Genomic DNA, 22,918 nt, shown 5'->3' on the forward strand with positions numbered 1-22,918 from the left:
CCTGTGCTCTTCTTTCCGAACTGTGTGTAAAAGTCTTGATCAGATGGCTCGGGTGAGGGCACTTTCTCCAGTAAGGACAGCACCGTCATGAGATGCTGTAGAAAGTGGTGTGTGCTGTAGCTGTCTCTTGTCAGACAAGAGATAATGTGCTCAGCAGAGGGGCCTTTTAAGTGGGAGTAAAGAAAATACAAGAATTTTCTGTTAGGTTTCTTCCTCAAGCTTTCATGTTACACATATTAGCAGGTTGTTGTCTTATACAATTGGATTTGCACTTAAGTATTCCAAGAACCCTGACTGTCTTGAAACTACTGTTTGGTCACTCGTGATCAGGATTTTTAAATGTCATTAAAATCACACAGTGGAGTAATGCCCGAGGTTCTTCACTGCATCTAATTCCAAGTCCTGTCATAAGCCTCATTTTCCAGTATCCTGTGAGATGTTTTGTTTCCACAGATCTACTACTCACCAACCACTCTGAAATACTGATCAAACAGTCCCACATTCACAGTCTGCAGTTCATTCAGTTTCATAGCAAAGCAGAAAGAGATGAGGAAATCCGTAGCCTTATGCTCTGATGGGTTCCAGTTCCACATCACTGCATGAAGAAGTGTTTTTGTAGCCATTTTTTAAAGTCAAGTTACTATGTAGAATAGGTATGCATTAGCCATTGAAGAGATACAGTCTCATAGCACTAATTTGAAAAGAAATACATTAACAATATAGAAAAAGATTTTAGACTAGACAAAATTAGGTAAAAATGTGACTAGAATATCACTTACTAGCTTGATCACTGAGGGTAGATGCCACATCATTCAGGATGAAGTAAACAGTTTTGGTTGATAACATAACACAAGCTGTCAGCTCCACATCAGGAGACTTGTAGAAGAGGACAGATGTCCACAGAATATGCTTTAACTCTTCATTTTCCACCTAGATACAAGAGTAAAATCGGGTAAAATCAAGCAAAAACAACTGAGTAAGTCCAAATATATTCTGAGCTACACCTTCAAAGTTAACATGAATGCTGCTCTTAAAGCATCACTTTCATTCTCCATAAAAACAATAAAATTAGCAACAATTACAGCTTTGTCAGTAGAAAAAAAGTAATTCAATTAGAATTCGGAACATTCTTGTATAAAAATCTTGTACAAGATTCAAAAGGCCTATATAAGCCATGTTTGTGTTAAACAGAGAAAACTAAAACAAATCCAACATAGCATTCAGAGTGAAAAACCTACTGTTTAGTGGAAAAGCTCAAGAAAACATCACAAGGCAAATTGCAGAACAATCAGCCTCTCTCTCACTCTAAGAAATTGTGAGGAAAAAATCTTGATGATCGGACAAGGTACACACTTTCAATGTTCAGTCTTAGTGAGCTGCTATTACACTGTCTCTAAAAGGAGAGGATGCATTGGCTGTCAGTCAAGCTGCCTTTGGGTATTTAAGGAAAATGTCAGTGATTAAATTAAATTTCACAGCACTTCACTATTCCACTCCCTCTAAATGTTGGTGAGTAGCACTGACTGCTAGATAGCAGCACTAAGCTACCGGCCACCAAAAAAAAAAAAAAAGTTTAAAAATGGAACTCTCAAGCCAGCTTCAAGTTACACACATTGCTACATACCTCAGCAATGTTGTCATGGAAGAAGTGGATGAGCTCTTCACCCCTCAGAGAAGAGAGGTAATGGAGGGAGGCTGAGAGAAAGAGATGGGAGGGACACTGGTTTTGCTCTGAAAGCTGTTGTAGCAGTGTCTCGCCCGGGTACAGCAGAGACAGGGCTAAATGGGGCTTCTGCATTTCCTGAGGAACACTGATGGAAAAAAACAGAATTAAGAGAAACACTGCCAATAATGTAGAAAGGAGGCATCTGTAATTGTGTTCTCAGTGATTAATCTACACTGATCCAGGATTTAAAATATTACACAAAAGCTGCTCAACGGTGTTTTGTCCAGCAGATGGTACTGCTAAGCAACTGATGTTTCCAGCCAATGGGTGTTATTTTTAAAGCAATGCTAATGGCAGGGTATGAAGCTATTTTCAAACCACTAAATGTAGTAACACTCGTCTTTCTCTGTGACTGTTGGGCAAATTTACAGCAAACAGTATGAGAAGCATTCATGTAGGCAAGATATGTTTCTACCTCTTTTTCTGCATTCTTTGGGTAGTTTTGCTGGGTACCATGCTCTTCACTTTCAGGTGACATTTACTAGTCTGCCAAACAGCAATGGTCTTGATGTCCCGAAGGGTGGCACGGAACTGGCTGAATTGCCGCAGGAACAAGAACTTGTCATTGGGCAAAGCAAAAACAACAACTAGATATTCGTGGCCTGCCATCAGCTCAAGGACATGGTCATCACAAAAGTGATGAGTGATTGCATTGCTTTGGCCAGTGCAACCGTGTTTGGGGTTGAGCAAGATAGAAGCCAGAGGAATTCGATTTAACCTGGACCAAGAGCGCAGGTGATTTCCTTCAGTGATGGCATTTGATCCCAGGGCCACAAAATCTACCTTCAACACACAGAGATGTCGTGGCGTAAGAAACAGAATTAAGGGAATGAAGGTCTGGTTTTCATGGAGGGAGGATAAAACGTCAGGGGGTATGGAGCATTGCCGTGGTTTTTTTGTGATGTCCTGTCGAGAGGTAAACAAGGTGGCATGGTTTAGTACATGAGCCAAGTATCCACTTTTCACCCCACAATGCTCCTCAACTTCCCAGGAATTCAGAAACTGCTGAATGAATAGCTGTATGTTTGAAGGTCCAGTCATATGTTCACTGTTAGTTTTTTCTACAAGTAAGTCCACATGACGATGCAACTCTTTCAAATTTTGGCCATCTGAGAAGAAGTACCATTGTGCCTCACAGAACCTCACCTTTAAGGAGACACATGTGTCTGGAATGTCAAACTGAAAAGACTCAATATCTGAGTAGGGCACCATCAATCCTATCTCAAGGCTGTCCATCAGTTCCTGTATGCTACTTGGCAGCTCTTTGGAGCATGTATGAAATACAACCAAAAAGCAGTCTGTTGCTACTAAACATGATAGCTTCTGACTCAGACCAATATCTGGACCCAGGGTGATGCAGTGAGACCACATTATCATATTTATGTGAACATTTCCCCTTTCTGTATCCTCCAATTCCTTGTCCTGAACTGTAGAAGCAGAAAGGCAGCCCATAATCTCATTGCTGGTATCAAGACCCATCTCGAAGTAGCTGCCCCCAGAGTCAGGACTGCCCTGATCATTCATGCCTAGACAGGTAGTCCTGGTTTGCCTGGATGTTTTCCTGTCTCTGTCTGCTTGGCAGATCAAAGCAGACAGCTGGGTAATGAAGTCCAAGTTTGTGGTGGTGTAGGAGACATAACAGAAGGGAAGCACTGGTGTGAAGAGACTGTTGGTACAGGATTCCTGGTCCTCTTTGCAGTAAAACCAACTGAAGAACAGGAAAATGACAACTGAGTTACAACTAAAGACTGCAAAGTAAGCATATTAAACAAACGATCACTTATGTCAAGTGTGTTTGGTTAATCAAGGAACGATTTGAATTCATACCTCCTGTGCTTTCACACAAAAGCAGTGCTGCTAGCAAGAAGTGAAAGCAAATAGCCTGGCTTAGGTAAACTTGCAATCCTCAAACACCCCGGTTGCGAAATTCCATAGACATGTGCCAGACAGCTGTGACTGCACTGCAGTGTAAAATTTCAAGAAACTCATTGACAACAACAATGAATCTATGATCAACGATCAATGCATCTCAAAATTCCCTATCCTTCCCTGCATCCATTTGCATTTTCACCTGGAATTACATTGTTCCATGAACAGTCCAGAATGCGAAAGTATCCAGGCAATTCCAAATGGAATTTCATTTTGTTTAGGACAGTTTTATGTGGTTTCTATTGTCACCTTTCAGTATGAATTGAAGTATCATATTATTGAACACCTGAGACAAGCAAGGCAAGTTTTAAATGTACATTTGCAAGCTAAATGTTTTTAATACTCAAACAAAAACAAATAAATAGAAAAAGTAGAGCCACAGCACAGAATTTGAATTTAGCTTGCCTGGTATTGTAGTTACTGAGGGGATGTTATTTGGAACAAAATTAAGATCTTTATACTAGCATTTATATTTATTTATATTTATCCTCCCAAATTTGTGGGCATTCTATACTTTAACCTCAAATTTGTCTTTTCATATTTACTCCTAATTGCATAAATATAAATAAACCTATATAAATGCAAAGATACAGTCAGTCACTTATAAAGGACACCAAGTTTAATTTAGAATAAAATTCAATTAATTACTTTTCAGCCTAAACATTCCTTTAAAACATTAACTTTCATGGGACAACTTCACTAATGTAAACTGTATTCATGCTTCAAGTGTAATTCTGACGTTATTCTGACATGCGATATGCAACAAAGCTATTGGCTTTCACTTCTTGTTAACAACATCATTCACACTTTGAGGTTTTCCTTGTGCCTGGATGGATTGTTATTTAGTCTTGGTTTATTGGTAAAACTGGGAGCAAATGAAAAAGCAAACAAATCAGGAATTTGAACTACAAGACAGCAATTAGCATAACTGTTGCCTTGCTCAGGGGCCCAGCTGTGGCAACTTGGCAGTGGTGGGGCTTGAACCAGCAACCTTCCAGTTAGAAGTGAAGTACCTTAAACACTGAGTTACTATACACCAGTGCTATTTTCACATGATTTCATCAATGTAAAAGAAAAAAACAAAATGACTGACCCAGTGCTTTCGTACTTCATGGAATCACAGGTACCAAGCTCAAGCTGAGTTTTAACCTGTAATAGACCAAACATAAATGGTGATTTCTCTAAAAATACACAATAAAATGGATCTTTCCATAACCCACATCTTCCTTGCAGTCCTGTTACACAGTTGAATACACATTCGCCACCAAACTTTAATGCCACAGAACACTGCAGAAGTGCAACCACCTATTCTTCTACTATGTTCTTCATAACAATAATTTGATTGAAAAGTATCAGTCAAATCACTGTAGTCAAACTGTGTTGACTGCTAGTTAATACTCTAAACCCACTGTAACTGCTTGCCAACACAAACTATAGTGCTGAACTGCTTTCAGATTTTTATGAATCAAAAGGACCTTTGTTTATGAAATAAAGTGATCACACTTGCAAAAAATGTTCTAATATAGACCACAAGGTTTGCTCAAACCTGTATAAGGTTTGTTCAAACATACCATATTTTGTAAGTTTACAAAAGGACTACATTTTATAGATGAAGTCAAACAACATTTACAATATTTTACTTTAGCTGTTATCCTTCAAGCTAATATAATAGCTCATGTGACGATGCTCTTCAGAGCATACTGAAGTCCACTTACACTAGAAAAATAAAAAAGAGGGAAAATGTGCTCAAGCTAGAACCATTAAAGCATTACAGAGTAATATCCAAAATACTGAGTCAAACTCATTATTGCAGCAAAATATGTTTACTTGGTTTGTACTGTGAGCTGTCTGCATAGTCAAGCATCTTCAGTGTGCTGCCTAGCTTTGGAGGTGTTTTGGTTGTGGCTTCCACAAAATCAAATGCAGCAATCTACTTAAGTATGTGCATCACTTTCCTAGCAAGACATATGAGATGAAAACCTTTCAAAGTAAGATTATTTTTGAGAGATTATAAATATTGCAAGCACAGTGTAGGCTGGGGAATGTTTGCTTGGACAGAATATAATTAAACCCAGATGCCAGAAACATGGACTAAGGAAGTATAAGGAAAATAAATAATTAAAAATAATTGATATGAATAAATGCAACTCTTATAATGTTATTTACCAGAGGTGTTACTTCACAGGAAGGGCTGAATTCATTATAGCATCGCTGAGTAAACGTAGAATCCACATGAGTCAATATCTCTTTGGTAAGAAAGGCTTCATCTTTACAGGCTATTTCTGAAAAATGACAAAAGGGTTATTCTGCAGCTGCAGGGCTAACAGACAGAGACAGAGCATCAAGTAAATAGAACAGTAAACAAATGTAATAGAATGCAAAAGTGCTTTTTTTTTTTTTAAATGTACTTATGTACATTTGAAGCCAAAGGCAGTAAATATCTTCACTGCTGTCTCATGCACAGGACCCTATGCATCTATAAACACAGAAAAGTAAATTGTAATTCCTGATGTACATTAAAGCAGCATGGATTAGCAATGATTAGACCTGAGGGGAAAGTCTAGAACATAATCCTTTGTATCTTGGCATCGCTGGGCATTTATATTTGAAGATTTCAAAATAACTCTGGATCTTTACATGTCCAATCACCTGAGCAAAGGGAGTTTTGACATTATTCATCAGAGGTCTTGGAGCCACTGCGAGAAAGATACAAAGTACATACAAAGCAATGACAAAAGCACTTCTTGCAGGAATATTCTTTAGCACCAATAAACATGAACTTAAACAGCAAACGTCAGCTGTGTGTTAAAAAGGTATTTAACCCTCTAACCTCAATGACTTTATACCAATTCAGACAGAATTTGGACTCATCATTTCAGAAAAATCCAGAACAAACTTTCTTTTCTTTTTAATTTTCAGTAGCATGACAGCAAGTTGTAGTACCGGGTCAGACTTCTAGGTAACTATCTGTCAGTTCAACTGAACAGAGAGAATTGATCTTTATTTTTACTATTTTTGGGTCAGAAATTCACAACCTAACACAAAGCAACTTTCCAAGCAAACAAATAAATGAATAATGTTAAATATTAAAACCCAGTAAAAAAAAAGTAATCAAAATTACATTTTAAAATAGCATAAAATATCTAGTTTTATTCAGTTTTGTTTTTTAAAAAGTACTCAATGTTTACAGTATCTTGTGATACTGGTGAGATTATCCAATTAAGTACTTTTAGCTAACATTATTACTGAATTCACAAGCACTCTATTCATGGTTTAGTTATCTGTGGAATAGCATACTGTGGTGGTTTGATTGAATGTTGTTTATGTACTTAAATATAAACAAAATCTTGATTCCAAGTTGGAAATTTTGATTAACTGTTAAGATCCAGTTCTCATTTAGTCTGCGGATTTATACATATAAATCTTATATATTCAGTATTACGTTATTTTTATGTTGATAAAATTATTTATACTTTAAATTGACTTCATAATTGTGGTTTTAATATGCATTCCAAAATGCAATATGCATTTCAGCCATTGTAAATGTGTGCCAGCTCCTGCCTTCATATTATTATCTGCCCAAGTACTACTTTGAATACATTTAACCATGTTAGTTTGACAGGATCATGTAATTATGTTCTTAAACAGTCATAATCATGAATATCATTATTTGTACCATTTTAAAATAAACTGCATATACAGAATTGTCGCTTGTCATAATACCAACAGCAAAGAAAAACATAAATAAATTTGTAGCTAGCTAATCCTAACACTGTGTATTTACAGCTAGCTTGATAGCATTAACAAATCTGTTAACGTTAGCTTGCTATCTATGTATTAGCAAAATTAGAGGCATACTAATAACAATGACTACCATAAACTTTTTAAATTATGTAGGTGCGCATATTAACTGCAACCTTTGTAGTATGAATGCCCATGTTTTGACCATGTCTACATGGCATTGAGTTGCTGCCATGTGATTGACCGATTAGATATTTGCATTAACAAGCAGTTGAACAGGTGGATCGAATAAAGTTAATAAAGTAACCAGTGAGTGTATTCGTGTGTGTATATCTGAAGAAAATTACAGGTGAGTAAATGCAGTGTACTACAGTGTAGTAAGAGATTTAGAGATATTCAAAATTGTAGTGAAGTACATAAGTGCTAAGACATAAGAAACAGGACGTCTTATACAGAGGTCCATCAGCTGTGCAAGCAAAGTGCATATATATGTATAGTGCATATATATGATTAGCAATTTTGTAGGATAAAACCATAGTTGGTGCTTCCACCACCTCAGTCATCATTTTACCCCAGATTGCTCTCAATTTGAAAACTGTACTTTTATTACATTAAGTATTTTTACAGAAATCATTTACTAGTAGGTACTATATAGTAAACTCCAAAACTTAATCTTAAAACTGATGTAGCTTAGGTAAGCTGTTGTTTTAACAGTTTAAACAGAGCCTTTGACATCATTTTGAATCTTCTCATGCAGTGGCTTCTTTCTTCAGATGGTAATTGTGGGAAGAAATTAAAAGCATGTAACTACCGAGGAGCCAAGTCGCATTGTAAAAAATAACTAACATAATATAAATAATTATAACAACAACAATCATCATGAAAATCAATGCCACCATCTATACATATCCAGTTTGTACATGTATGGCTGTATTCAGATTCTCTCTCCTTGTGCCATTATATTCAGTTTTGCTTGACTAGTGTAGCAGGTTACGAGTTTGACAGTGGGCTGTCAGTCAGTCAAATATCAGGACCAAGCCCAGATCATCCTTGTCTAAAACTGATGAACCAGTTTTGGATGGTTGGTTTATGAGCAGCGTTTCTGTTTCATTTCTGTTTTGTTTTTTTAAACTGCAGAATGTTTAATATCACTCCATTGTTCTTAATACTTTATAATATGTTCCCTGGGTCTTTAAGGAATACCAGCAATGGAACCTGGATAGATCTTTAGCAAAAATAACATTTCTATGAAACAAAAAATTCTTTAAGGATCTATGGCTCTGATATACAGGATCAAAATGTATGACCCACTGTGCATAAGCATGGCCTTTTGGGGAAAAAAAATCCCTTTGTAATTCTCACAAAACTGCATGTGCCCCCACCCAGCAGCCTGATACATACATGATTACCTTGGCTGGAGCTCACAGAGCAGGACAGGGGGGGAGAGGAAGACGGCGGTGCAGCAAGAGAGCAAGATGAGGAAGAAGACTTTGGCCCACCCTCAGCCTGCTTGGGGACATCACTGATCTGACAATGACAGCAGCAAGCACCGCTTTTAGGCACAAGAAAAACACTTAACACCCAACCTTAGACTTTAATAAATGCTTTACACTTTTCAGGAGAAAATATTAGATATAGGACATAATATAAAATATTCTTCTAGGATAATTAGAATAAAAATACCAAAAATACAGTCCGTTACAGATTTTAAAAGTATTAAATGTAAGACAAAAGTAATATGCAAAACCCAGTCAATTGATAAATAGTCTTTTATACTATATACATATATACAACAACTAAATGCAATTACACTGTTTGGCCTTCTTAAAAATGGATATGCCATGAACTGATTATTACCACAAGACCTGCTGTGAATCAATTATGGCAAAAACAAACAAAAAGGTTTACACAGACACTTCTTGATATCTTGAAAGGTACTCATGACCTAGACATTTAACAACATACTACTCAATATTACCCTCTAATGTTTTTTGATAGTGAACTGCATCATACAGACCTAAATACTATAACAACCTTGACATGCCGAGCATTTTACAGCTGTATAACAAACACCTCAAATGAAATGTTTCAAAAACCCTTTTTTCCCTTCCCAAAGTCAACAGCCATCTCCCAACAGTGATATATAGTCCAAGTATGCTTAATGTTCTGTAATATACGGAGACATGATCTCATACAGCTTTTTCACTGTTTTTCTCCTCATTAAACTCTTATATCTATACATCTTCAAACTATTTAAAAACATTATCACCAAACTTTCTAGGAAGTATAACTTAGTATCACCCAGACATTTAGGCCTAACTGCAGAGTAGAAAGTGGTAGAACAACCTGCGCCCTAGTCACTGAACTGCTTTACTCAAACCTCGCCCAGACTTCTAACATGTAAATTCACTACTGTTTGAAGAATTATTTCTGTAAACACACTGATGTGTAGGAGGGGCTCTCCAGCACTGATACCACTTTAACCATAACGTTGAAGTTTATCCTAAAGCAGCAGAGTTGCCTGCAGGTTATTTCCCCCTGCATAGACCTTTTCTAACTGCTCTAACTGCCTGAGTTCACACCCTGGTGGCCATTGTAGTGTGTGTTTCTAGGCAGTGGCTAACTAATTTAAAATAATGTTTGATATGTGTGCTGTGTACAGAACATCCTGTCCTCTATAACCATGTACAAGAAGGATACTGAGATGCCAGAAAAAAGAAGAGGGAAGTGGAAAAATCGAGTTTGCATTGGGGTCAGATCTGATTTCTCATAAACCTTCTAACTAGCTAGATGTAGCCAAGTTAGCAAGCCAGCTACAAATAAATACAAAGTAGAATGTGCTAGCTACTTGTCAGACATACATGAGCTCTATGTCAGACTTATAAAACCTTTGCACTACAAAGGGGTTCACAGCCTTTTGCAGGTGGTATGTAACTCCTGATAAGAAATTTCAGATTGTGTGAAACAACATAGAATACAACAGCCCTGTACTGTAGTTTATCTACAAGTCAAACAACATCAACTGGCATAATGGTAATTTGTTGAGGGTGACAGTGTGATTGAGATTAAGAATAAGATCAAGTAAAGTGCAATTAAAACTAATTTCTAATAACCTAAAAGTGAGATGTAAATAATTAAAGTATTTTCATTGTTTATCAGAGTACTTACTGAAGAACTGTGACAATATGCTTTCACTGTATTCCATGGAAAGAAATATAACTCCATACAACAATATGAATCCCTGTTACCTTTTTCTCATTGTTTGCCATTCTGTCTTTTGCTTCTTTGGCTTTCTGAATGGCTTTCAGCACTTCAACAGTGTCTAGCTCCTTCTCAGTGGTCACAGTGCCATCTAAGGAAACCTTCAGAATCAGACACACATCACATTTCAAAGACAATATAAATAAATAAAAACACAGGCATGGATGTACCTTTACTAGGTAAAGAAAAAAATGAACTACTACACCAAACAAGCAAAGAGTAGTTATTTGTATTCTGAATTAAGAAATTAATTAAATATAAAAATGTACCTCTCCAGCTCTGTCCCAGAACTGTGCCAGAACTCTAGTTCTGTAGTCAGGAATGATACACACAGGATTGCTTGCGAGGGAGAGTTTTTCCAAACAGGGGAGAGTTCCAATGTGCTTTATTTCATCCAACTGGAGAACATCACATAATATTAACACACTGTTTTCAGCAATTTATTCCTAATCATACTGTTTCAAGCACATAGACTCCAGCCATCAGTGATGAGCAATAAATTGCAACTTAATTAAGCAGAATAAAATACCTGCGCTAATCTGTTGCTGCTTAAGTCCAAGTTCACAAGGGAGTAAAGTTTACTGAGGCCACAAAGGGTTTCGAGCTGATTGCCAGCCAAGTTGAGAGTTTTGATGTTTCCCAGTTTAGTGTGAACACCTTCTAGAACTGTTAGCTTGTTGTAGGACAGGTCCAAGTGCACTAGATTGTAAAGATGCTACAGATTGAAAATACTGAATCAGACTCTGAAAAAGCAAACGATAACACAAAAGAAAACTGTACTTTTACATGCATACTGTGCGCACTGTGCAACAGCATACCTGGAGATTTTCCACCAGTGACAATTCATTATGACTAAGATCTAGGAATTCAACTTCAGGAATCAATTTCTAAAGATGCAAAGAGAAAAGGTTTAAAAGCTAGTTATGTCAGCACACTTGAATAATGTAAAGTCTCCATTGCCCATAATTCTGACTAGTCATAATAAACAATATACGCCTCATAAAAATGGTGTCGTCACAGAAAAAACAAGTTCCACCCACCACAGACTCATCGATGTAACAGATGGAATTGCAACTCATGTCAAGAGTGGTCAGCATCTGCCATGTGGGAATGATGGCAGTCACTGAGCGGTCTATGTCCACACCTTCTGGTTCCCACTGGGCAAACTCTGCAGCTTCTGGGACTAATATTTCCTAAGCAAGACAGAAAGCAGCTCTATTACTCTGGGTTGAATGAATTGTCCAGATTGGCGCATTTCAATTTTGCTCCCTGGCAGACTCTCATCAAATGCATATGTCACAGAGCATTCTCAACACTGCATGATGTTATTCACAATTCTGGTAATCTCTGGAAAAGATGAGCCACAGACTTCGGTTTTTCACAAAAACAAAAATAAACATCAATGGTACCACACAGTAAGCTGGAAATAAGAGATCACTTTAAAAGAAATCAACAGATCAGAGTGGAAATTTAGCTAGGATGATAAATATTGGCTTATTATAGATTGTTATGAACTCATTTGCCTTAAGGGTTAGGAGTAAAATGTTTTAATTAAACAACCTGAAAATTCACTGCACCCCCTTGACAACCATCATACATAATGACATATATGATGTTAGTATTATTCAGACGTAGGTGTGCAATTTTGAATGCTTATTTTATATAGAATTTGCACTGTTTGCTGTGTAGGAAAACCAAATATAAACTGTTACCTGACAAGAAAAAAGCAGAAGTCTTGAACTACCACACACAAAACTAAAACTAAAAATGCCATATGACACGAGTGCACACAAGATGAGTTAGATTTTCCTATGAAGCAGAAAGGTGGCACCTTTTGAACAGCTGAAATCCACATTTTATTTGAAAGTCCTTTATTCCTATTTACTACACAGTTCAGCATTAATTCAAAGGTTAAGAAATGGTCAAACTGTTGCATGGTTCTTACACCACTGCCATTGGAATTGTTTTTTTTTTTTTGCTTTTTGCCATTGCAGAGCATATAATGTACCTTCATTGATGCAGCAGAGTGGTGAATACTGAGTGTAGCAAGTGAAGGCTTCAGCAAAGGAAGTCCCTTTAACTGTCCCGAAATGCAGTCACTGATCTGGAAAACAGCACAAAGATTTTATATGAAGACCAGGAACTCATTCGGCATAAATGGAAAGAAAATTCCATGTGCAGTTTTTTCCTCTTACTTCAATCTGGAGCAGTGATTTAAAGACAGAGAGGTCAAATGGTAGTGTCTGCTCTTCAATATTGCTAGTGCCCACAAATCCTTTGGTTCCAGGGACCTGCAAATGTACAAAACATTATGTTAGTAGTGTGATATGAATCCATTAGTTAATATATTCTCACACAACTTTACATAATAAGTGAAGCACATGGCAATGGCAAAGCTCATGAGTAATAAGACTGAACCATGACCTTGTGAATGGCAAAACAAATGTGAAACCTTCAGATATTTGAGCCGACAGGCAAAGTCCAGTATGTGTCCCAGATCTGTCTTGGCATCTCCATTGGCACAAGTGGGCTTGGCAATCTTCAGCTGTTGGGTAATGGCATACAGCTGCAGAGGCCTCAAGACAAAGACCTCACCAGCGACTAACAACTGTTCACCTAAGGGAGGGCCAGAACAAAAATGGGAGTGAAATCATGTCTAGTGTGTACTGTTTTGTTTTTTTTAATTTAACTACTGTTTTGAACAATAGTAGAAAACACAAGACAACTAAGCAACAAATATGCTTTTTATTTATAAATGAAGTTCTAGAGCAATTTTCAAGGTTGAAGGCAACAATCAAGTTACTCTGTGAGATTTTCAAGGAGGACCTTTTATTTGTAAATCATTTTCATTTTAAATATCCCTTTCTATTTTATTTTCAATTTACATTTTGGTTGTCACAGTACAGTACCCATGTCTTGCTATACACATGAAATACAAGATGCTAAATATCTTCAGTTTTATGAGCCCTGGGATGCTCAGCACAACCTTAAATGAACCAAACTCTGAGGCATAATGCTTTATTTTTAATGCATCAGTTTATTGCATTTTATACTTTACAGTTTAAACTATTCAAATTTCAATTGATTATTTTTTAGTTTTGTTTATTTTAATCCTGATTCAGTTTCTTGTTCAAATTTACATTTTTATTTAAGCTTAGTACATTTACATACTATCTATCTTTAAAAGGGGACATATTTGGAAAATAGATTTTTCAGGGCTTACGCACATATATTAGGGCACCTACCAATCCCCTCGGTTTTCTGTGTTCTGCCCATTTCAGAAAACCTGGACTAAAAACAAGCTGGTTATGTTTGGCTTACCCTTCAATGTCAGGAGAAGAATCATTAGCATTATAGTAAGTCCAGTCTGAGCAGCTCCACAAACGGCCTGAGAAGTACCTTTGCAAAGGTGTGCCTTTTTCCCCCCCTCACCTGCATTGGACCCTCTATCTTTATGTCTAAGCTAAAAGCTAAACAGAGGAACTGCTTTTATTTTTCATTTTTCACGTTTTTAATTAGCTCAATTCCATTAATCAAATATTTATTCTTTATATTTAAATAACTGGTCTTTTATACTTTTATTTTTAAAGCACCTTGAATTACCAATTTAATTGCCTTGTGTATGAAATGTGCTATATAAATAAACCTGCCTTGCCATGACATACCATAACTTGTTTTTGATTTTGGTTTTAGGTATGTGTACAGTCTGGTAAGAGGAATGGCCAACACACACACACCCACACACTTTTATCCTTCATTCTGTACCCTGACGAGTTCTCTCTCTTGGCCTCTCGATTGTATTATTTGGTATTTCCCATGCAGTTGCAGTAAGAATTCGTGCTAAATCAAGAAGTGCCATCAAGAGCTTGCTTTGTTAGCTTGCTGTTGGTTAGCTTAAAACCACTGTCCAAGATCAGATCTTATTTACCATTACAATATCTGGTTGGTTTGTAACTACTTGTTTATCAGTCTGGATCTGGAGGTACAAAAGGATCATAGGCTATGTTCACACAGCAGGAAAAACTGACTCAAATCCAAATTTCTCATCAAATCCAGTTTTTTTGTTTTTGTTTTTATGCTGTTCACAGCATCTTTTTCATGTAATCTAAATCCAACTGTTGAGGAGGTCTGTTGTATTACCATCCAACCACTGAAGTCTTCCCTCACTGTTAACATCTATAATTATTTTCCAGCAACACAAAATTATAAATGCCGAGTTGGACTGACATATAATTGTTTATAATTGCATCATAGCATACTGAATCAATCAAATCGTGAGGTACCCAGACATTTCACCTGATAGCCTGGCAACAATAATGTTATAAAAGACTTGTTAACAGAAGTTAGGGTAAAGACATACCTCTATGAAATAGATCTTCTGCCAGTGTAGCTGTGATGCCATTGATCTCCTGAAACCAAGTATACAAAAAGCCTCACTTTGGGACATCATAAAATCTTAGCTCACTTAGACACACTTGAATAATCTAAAATGTTTGTGCTTGTGTGTGTGTTTAACACTCCATCAAAAAAGCAAAATGTTATTCAAAAGTTCAATGTATTTTTTATTTCATTTCACTTTCAAATTTCAAGAGCCTTCTTACTAAAGACTTTGGCAAGATAAGGCAAGTTGTTTTAATTTCAGACTCAGTAATATAAGTGTCCTGTTATCACGGGTTGGTTCATGTAAATATTTACTGAACGTCTCACTATCACCTTTAAACATTCACTATCTTTGATATCCTTAATACACACTAACAAATTTAAACTACTATAGTAGGAATAATTTATTTGAAATGAAAGCATTTTAGTGGTCAAATTAAACTATTTAAAGAACACATTTTAAAGAACACATTTAAGAAAAATACTCCATACAGAACTAACTCACTGACCAAAAAGCATGCATGCATTTAGATGTAGCTAGTGTACTTTAAGCCACTGTAACTTCAGAAATGCTGACTGGTGTGAAAGACCATTGAAGATGTGAAACTGTCCAGTATCAAGTGTTGAAATGAGAAAAACTGAATACCACTGTTAAGTGACAACAGCTTTTGCAGTAGATTATATTACAGTTGAAAACAAACTGTAACCCTTCTTTAATGTCCTATACAATGTCAAACATTAATTGTATACCATAATGCTGTCTTTCTATGCTAAGACCTAAAAGAAACCTAAATTGTTAATCTTAAGAATTTCACAATAATGTTGAATCAAGTAAAACCTAAAAAAGGTTCTCTCAAATTATTCAAATATTTGGTTTGCAAGGTCCAATAAATTGAGATGGATGTGATATAATCTTAAGGGTCTACAAAAACTTTAAACAATAATGGAAACACTTACATATAAATGGAAATGCAGAAAGATGGATAAGACTTTCGGGGCAGTCACTGGAAATCTGCTGAGCAGAGTCTGAAGATATACTTCCAGCTCTTTCTGCCTCTTTTCTACAAGACTTTTGGAATTTTTACCAATGATCTTCTTAGGTGGCAACAGATGTTTGTCAATCTTCTTCTGTGATGTCAACTGAAAAAAAATTACACAAAATCTCCAGTCACCACGAAGGTAATTCTTCCATATCTTTTGGAACAAAATTTATAAAACCAGTCACTGTAAAATCCAGCTGCGACTTACCTTTTCATGCAAATCATAGAAGTCGCTGTAGCGATGCTTAGTAGTCCACCGGTGGTCTCCAACCTTCATCTCAATTATGTAAACCTAAACAATTTAAAATGACCTCCCAATGAACATATTTGCTTTCAATTGACCTTCCTGGATTAGTTGAAAATTTTTAAGGATCTAAACCTTCTAAATGAAGGATACTACTTTACAACACGACCATATTTGACAAACGTCTATGTCTATATTTTAAATAACAATGACAGCCTATGCACGTTTCTAGATACCGTCTCAACTTAGTTATGCAAGATGATAAAATATGTAGAATAACAGGCAACAATAATGTTGAAATAAATTGTACAATTATCAGAAAATGTGAAATAGCTAAATTCTTAAAATTCGCACAAAATATTACACTTAATGTTCGCTAAAACGCTAATGTAAACGTTTGAGTAAAGCAAAAGAGACGGTTCGCTAGCTAGCTAGTCTTTTAGCTTTTGAAACCTCGTCAGATGTTGAATATTAAATCTTACAAGCCAATCTAGCTAACCTAAACTAACTAGTTAACCTACCTAACCTAAACTGCACTTGTAGAAATTTGCTTACTCGCAAGCTAACCTACCTAGCGTTAGCTAGCTAAAATAGCTGGCTGGCTGTTAACTTGACACTGCTGCTAGGCAGCTCTCCAACTAGCTAAAAAGCTAGTTAGCAACATGTCAAATAAAAACAATAAACATTATTTTTGTTGTTATTGCAATTCCCGAATGGCTCTAAAATAACCAGCTAGAAACACGACAGCTGCCTGTCGAATAGCTGGATAATGCATCCATATATTTATGAACCATGCTTGCCAGCTACCTATCGTTAGCTATCTAAGATAGCACTGCTAGCTATGTGATCTAGCTAGCTACCTTTTCACAAAAAATACTTACAGTGTAGTTTTCCACAAGCTCCGATCCAACGATACAAACATTTTTATCTATGTTTTGCTCGGGAGACGCAACAAAATCCATTTCACTAAATCCCGAAACTAAATCATTAGGAAAACTGGAGGTTAGTCGTGCGTCTTACTGGAAATGTCTTTGAAAACGACAACAGCGCAAATATTTTGTTCCCTCCATCTTTGTGAACTGCTGAAGCCAGCATCTATTTTAGCTAACAATTACTCTTCTCTTGTAGTTCAATGTCAGAAGTAGTTCAATGTCAGTTTACTGCCGCCTACTGCATTGGTGTGTAATCTACTACTGTGGTTTAATGTAGCAACAGGAGCCACGATTACTACACAAACGTGCATTTTAAAAAAACTTTGCATTTAGCATTATAAAGTGGACATTAATATTTAACTATTACTCATACATTACAGGAAAACTGTAGCCTCCAAATAACACTGAACTTTATGCCGCAGGTTTCGTGTCACTACGCATTTCCGTTATAGCAATATGAACGCTATCTTAGTTTTCGTAGTTCTCTCAAGATTGTATCTTACTGTGAAAGACAGTAATGCAACAATAGATTCATTAGTTTTATTAAAGGCAAAGCTTTTTGAGCTACTTTTGCAAACCCACCCTTGGCGTTTTTAAAGTTGGGAATAAACTTCCCTCGGTTATCTGAACATAAACTGAACTCAGCTTCTATTGCAGTAAATATTGACTGTAACTGAAAATCGATGGATAAACACTTTTGAACGATTTTATAAAAGCCACTGTATTTAAAAAATACGCTGACGCTCCTTCGCACGACGCTGTGTTCCATAATATTGCACGTACACAACGTGCAAAATGTGGCTTGTGCTTTTCTGAGGATAAGAGCAATATGGGACAGCAGTAGCTGACCCTAGACCAGCAGTTAGGATTACATTGAAGTCGAAACCACGCGTTCAGTCATAGGGGTAACTTTCTTCCTTTTCTTTAAGGGTAGAATGTGCTTTATTTGTCCCCTTGTTTGAGTAAAACTAGATATTTGTAAAATAACTCGATGTAGTTAGACTTTATGTTTTCTACATCTTATATTTTCCCCAAATAATAAACATGCACCCCTATAGTGAAGAGCATTTCCAACGTCCCAAAGCTATATAAGCCACTATGCAGCTCATTGTAGAGGAGTTGACAATTGTCACTAAGAGTGTGGGTCTCTGACGGGTAACACTAGGTAGTTTGTGAGTGCACATACAAACCTGTAACAAACTACAAACATATTCTCAATTTCCGATATATAAGTTAACGAGTTATTTTCATACTAACACAGGAAGACTGACTTGGACTTCGAGGGGTGTGACTGTTCGCGAGGTTGGCAGGCGCGCGCGTCAAGCTGTCTGTACAAAAGACACTGCATCAGGCTATGTACTATCTAAAGCCAGTGACAAAGAAAAAATCACAAAAGATTGTAAAAAGGTAGACTTCTTGAGCTGGTCGTGAATAACCACGAGAACCAAGAACCAAACAGAGAAGCTCATTCTTTGTTTTCTCGACGCTGTTCGCAGCTGAGAAGATTATGTGAGAGACGAGCACAGGTTTTGAATGCTGTGCGAAGATAGAATGTGTGGGAAGGGCATGATATGCGACTGGGGGATCTACAGCAACCGAATCTCAAACAAAGACAAGCTCAAGGATGAGGCAAGGGGAGGCAACAGCAAACACAGCTGGTACAAATGTGGAAGGAGGCAAGGATATCGTGGGAGAAGAGGGCACCATCCTGGGTTTCGCCGACATCAACCAAGACCGCGACAGTCTACTGTTTCTTTGCGTCCAGCCAACATCCAGGGCAACAGAGCACCGGGTATGAGAGCCCCGAGAAACACCAACCAGTTCCTCATGCATGAAAAATATCAGATGATGCATATGCGTTCAGACTCGGTTGGCACAGACAGTGGGTCTGACTGCGAAATGGATTTTGCGGATATGGACTCTTATCTCGGCGTGCTGGAGAACGCTAGAGGCGCACTTCTGGACAGTCCCGATCTCCCCTCACCACCTACAGCGCGATTTTGTGCACGACAGCTGGACGACTGTCAAACGTTTTCCATATTCAGCTTCAACGAACTGGACCAAGAAGAAAGTATGCAGTACTTTCCGTCTGAAAACGATGTCATGCAGAGTGAAGATTTCATGCAGAAAGACTTTAAAGAGTTCTGTGACGCAGTGGCAACCGTGGTGGCACCTTGTATGTAGGGGACCTACCACAGGTAAAATATGTACAGTTTGTGCTTTATAAACGTTGTTCAACCAGAATTATTTATTGCATTATTGCAAACCGTTTGCATTTGTCACGCCATTCACGATGTTTATTAGTCTACTATGTTTTGTTACGAAAGTCAGGCTCTGAAGTAGGAGTGAAACTAACCAGCCAATCAGAATGGATATCACTTTATCGCTTGTGACAAACGGAGCCATGTCTCATGCTCTTGAGAGACGCTTTGTAAATGTTTTCAGAAATAAAATTACATGTTTATGAATTTGTGCTTCGTTTCTTTGTATCTGAAATATACATATATACAAGTGTAAATATAATATTTGGGTGAAGCAAATTCTCTTGATGTTCTTGTATGATTCTTTGTATTAATAAAGATGTGAATGAAAGGTTAGTATCTGAAACGCGACTTAACACTGTAGAGCCATTATGAAAAGGGTGAGGTATCAGAATAACATTCTATAATTGTAAAAATGTGTAATTACTTTTCTTGTCCATTCGTCTACAAAATGATGAACGATGAAAGTTTTATTGACCTAGCATGCATGTAAGATGTTTCCATAGGCTACTGTACAGTTTCTGCTTACCCTGCTGCAAGGCTATTATGAAATCTATGTATAGGTCAGAGTCATCAAACACAAACGCGGCTGAAATACGACACCTGTGTAACCAACTGAGTAGTGCAGGCTAGTTCCACGCCCTCTTCTGCCTGTCCTGTTGCTACACTCGAGCTTCAAAAACAAGTCACAGCAGCAGTGGATATTTTTAATGAAGGAAGAAATATGTGCATCCTCTTCCAGTGTTTCTGCTGAGAAAGGGGCAAGTGCAGACAGCACTTCATATGGAAGCGCTTTATAATGCACTAAATAGCTTGCATAGTGGCCGTTTCAATATAGAGTGCGTGTTGAGCACATATTGTTTATAGTTTAACGGAAGACACTTGCATGCAGATTAAAGAAGAGATGAGACAATAACAGTCAATCTCTGGAGTATATGTAACCTGGAAAATTGATATGCTTTTTAATTTCAAAACAAATAGATGTACTTCTATTAAACACCATGCAGGACTGTATCCACACCAATGGTGGAAAAAGAAATCACTTTTCTAAAAAACTAAGTAGATGTAGAGTGTGGTCATTCGTGCCGTGATCCCACAGCAGCCTGTAAAAAGCTCTTTACCGAACTGGTATATCAGAGTATGAATGAGTCTCCTAGCATGGTGTTTCTATCGTGTCACAGTGTTTCTCACTATTATTACAAAAACTTAGGGACTTTGTTTTATCTTAGAGTCTACAGACCACTGAATATGTTTAATGTAATCAATACCTCTTGTATGGCAGATGGAAAAGTAGTCATGAAGAAAATTTCCACTTTTTTCAAAAAATAAGGTTTTCTACTTTATTCAGATTTATTTCTATGACTGTGCTCTACTTTTGGGGCTTGGGTGTTCCATTTGCATAGATAACACATGTTATCTCACCATTAATAATAGTGCCAGCCCTACTGACCAATATAGAGTAGTTATGACAATGTAACTAAAATAGCCCCCAGACGTGACCTTTCCATGTGCTTGGTTAGCACATAATTAAGTGTGTGATGACATATATGATGTAGAGATAGGGGATTACTTGTATTACTTGTATGTGTTTACAATTTTATTTGTTTATGCATTTTCCCAAAAGATTACAGTAAATTAGCAAGGTAACTGGAAAATGTGATTTTTTGAAAGTATAATTTGATCTCATTTGATCAGATATGCCCCACCTTTATCATAATACAATGTAGTCATTTTTTATACTGAAAAGAATCTGAAATCTGATACCAGTCAGCCAGTGAGGATTAAAGCATATTTCTAGAGGATAAAGACTTAGTCATTAAGTTCAAAGATGGTGTTTCATGAGACAGAGAAGGCAAAAAGAGCAAGTAAAAATAATCTACACAGAGTTTGTTTGTTTATTTTGGTCAGATTATTACCTGGACTGCTTTATGCTCTCAGAGGAGGCTCTTCTTTAACAACAACGTTTTTGTCAATGCCTCTGTTTAGTCTGTATTTGGAAAACCAGGTTTTAAATTGACCTTAATTTTAAGTAAACAAGCCATTTGAGACAGCCCAGAAGTCTAAAAGCCCTTTTTGATAATGATATTCTAATTAAATTTGATGTAATAAATATTTTAGAGAAATTTTAGAGAAAACTTTCCAAGAATTTTACAAGCACTTCACGTTATGCTTTGTCTGAACCCGAGCAAGTGAACAATACAAATGAAAGTTCATTAAACTCTTAAATGAAATGTTTACCATCTCTCTTAGAAGCAAACCCACAATGACAACGTCACTTTTAAATACTTTGGTGTCTCCCAAGACTACTGTTGACAAAGGAAAGAGGGAAGGCTGGCCTGGGTACTGTGGGGGATGGGCTTTGCTGTGAGGCCTCACGTATGGAGCTTCCTCAAAACGCTCTGTGAACTTTGCGAATTAAGCAAATGGCCCTGCCCCAGCACATTTGTAACAACATGTCATGTAGTTTCATTGGTCGTGCCACATTAACACAGCTGGCTTCATAAGACATGTTCACTGTGGTTAGTGATAGGCATTTGGTAAGTATATTCTACTCATGTTTTGAACCGAATGGTTATAGGACTGCAGCAGTACCCACCAATGGATAACTAGCATTAGCTCAGGTACTGTAGATTTTTATGATGTGAAGGGAACACAAACCCAACTTTCTCATTCTGTCTCTTGTTCTCTCTAACCATTTGCCCTCATTAGGGTATTCTTTATGTTTTCTATCCTTTCTTCCTTCATGTACCTCATCTGTGGACAATATTGTACTTCCTAAACATAAAAAACAGCAACAAAAATTATGAGCCAAGATGAATACTTTGCTTTATGATAGCAAATCTTCTTTTGTCAATTGTAAGTAGGCTAGGAAATGTGGCCTGCCCTGTTTCACAGAGCAACTGAGTGCAAGCCAATTATAAACATGTAACAAAAGTCACACACAAAAAAGACAAAAAAACAAAACAAAACAGAGAGCTAATCTCCATGTATTTTCATACAGGCTGTGTCTTTCATCATCAGTCAAATTAATCATTATGTTCATTACAGTGATTTTGGTTAGGCATTCATTTGAGGGAATGTCTTAAAAAGAAAGCACATAAACATTGGAAGTTGCTTAGTCACCAGTGTTTTGCATTAACTGCCATTACAGGTCATTACTGGACTGTCCATCTAGGTCTTTTATCATGGAGCAATGTCTACTTTGTAGCTGACCACCCAAATAAACAACAAAGAAAACAAAATGCATTTCCTCTTGTGAAAAATGGAAATACGGTCAGTATGTCATCACTTTAATACTAGATTATCTTAGTGTCAGAACACCTTTGATTTATTATTGTAGTCAGACAGTGGCTTTCAGTTGTTTTTTTTCTTGGTGTAGACATGTTTGTTTCTTTAATACAGAC

General features: G+C 36.9%; 2 protein-coding genes across 17 annotated transcripts in view; one reads left to right on the plus strand and one right to left on the minus strand.

The window, feature by feature from the left end:
• nisch (nischarin) overlaps window positions 1–17,481 on the minus strand; it is a 19,565-nt gene extending 2,084 nt beyond the window's left edge. The window contains exons 1-20 of one of the 16 annotated variants that reach the window (XM_027015236.3): window positions 17,203–17,459; window positions 16,286–16,369; window positions 15,995–16,177; window positions 15,018–15,066; window positions 13,110–13,273; window positions 12,853–12,948; window positions 12,666–12,761; window positions 11,698–11,850; window positions 11,476–11,544; window positions 11,187–11,372; window positions 10,927–11,055; window positions 10,645–10,758; window positions 8,806–8,923; window positions 5,822–5,937; window positions 4,749–4,804; window positions 2,142–3,434; window positions 1,625–1,811; window positions 780–930; window positions 467–595; window positions 2–163 (exon numbers count right to left, since the gene is read on the minus strand). In XM_027015236.3, coding sequence (XP_026871037.2) covers window positions 2–163; window positions 467–595; window positions 780–930; window positions 1,625–1,811; window positions 2,142–3,434; window positions 4,749–4,804; window positions 5,822–5,937; window positions 8,806–8,923; window positions 10,645–10,758; window positions 10,927–11,055; window positions 11,187–11,372; window positions 11,476–11,544; window positions 11,698–11,850; window positions 12,666–12,761; window positions 12,853–12,948; window positions 13,110–13,273; window positions 15,018–15,066; window positions 15,995–16,177; window positions 16,286–16,369; window positions 17,203–17,283 — 3,616 coding nt within the window. In that variant the 5' untranslated portion in view covers window positions 17,284–17,459. Of the gene's footprint in view, window position 1; window positions 164–452; window positions 641–779; window positions 931–1,624; window positions 1,812–2,141; window positions 3,435–4,748; window positions 4,805–5,821; window positions 8,164–8,797; window positions 8,924–10,644; window positions 10,759–10,926; window positions 11,056–11,186; window positions 11,373–11,475; window positions 11,545–11,697; window positions 11,851–12,665; window positions 12,762–12,852; window positions 12,949–13,109; window positions 13,274–15,017; window positions 15,067–15,994; window positions 16,178–16,285; window positions 16,370–17,202 lie in introns of those variants that run through there. The other 15 variants (XM_081705354.1, XM_081705356.1, XM_081705355.1 and 12 more) reach the window with 15 other exon arrangements.
• Window positions 17,482–18,369: 888 nt separating this feature from the next.
• wu:fb55g09 (uncharacterized) lies at window positions 18,370–19,721 on the plus strand. The gene has a single exon (XM_027015229.3). The coding sequence runs from the start codon at window positions 18,787–18,789 to the stop codon at window positions 19,435–19,437; it is 651 nt and encodes a 216-aa protein (XP_026871030.2). The 5' UTR covers window positions 18,370–18,786; the 3' UTR covers window positions 19,438–19,721.
• The last annotated feature ends 3,197 nt before the right edge of the window (window positions 19,722–22,918 follow it).

The sequence above is a fragment of the Electrophorus electricus genome, chromosome 22 (assembly GCF_041902795.1).
Source record: "Electrophorus electricus isolate QZ-2024a chromosome 22, ASM4190279v1, whole genome shotgun sequence".
NCBI lineage: Eukaryota > Metazoa > Chordata > Actinopteri > Gymnotiformes > Gymnotidae > Electrophorus > Electrophorus electricus.

Excerpts from the sequence above, each read along its gene's own strand:
- wu:fb55g09 (XM_027015229.3), top strand. The coding sequence starts at position 18,787 with ATGCTGTGCGAAGATAGAATGTGTGGGAAGGGCATGATATGCGACTGG.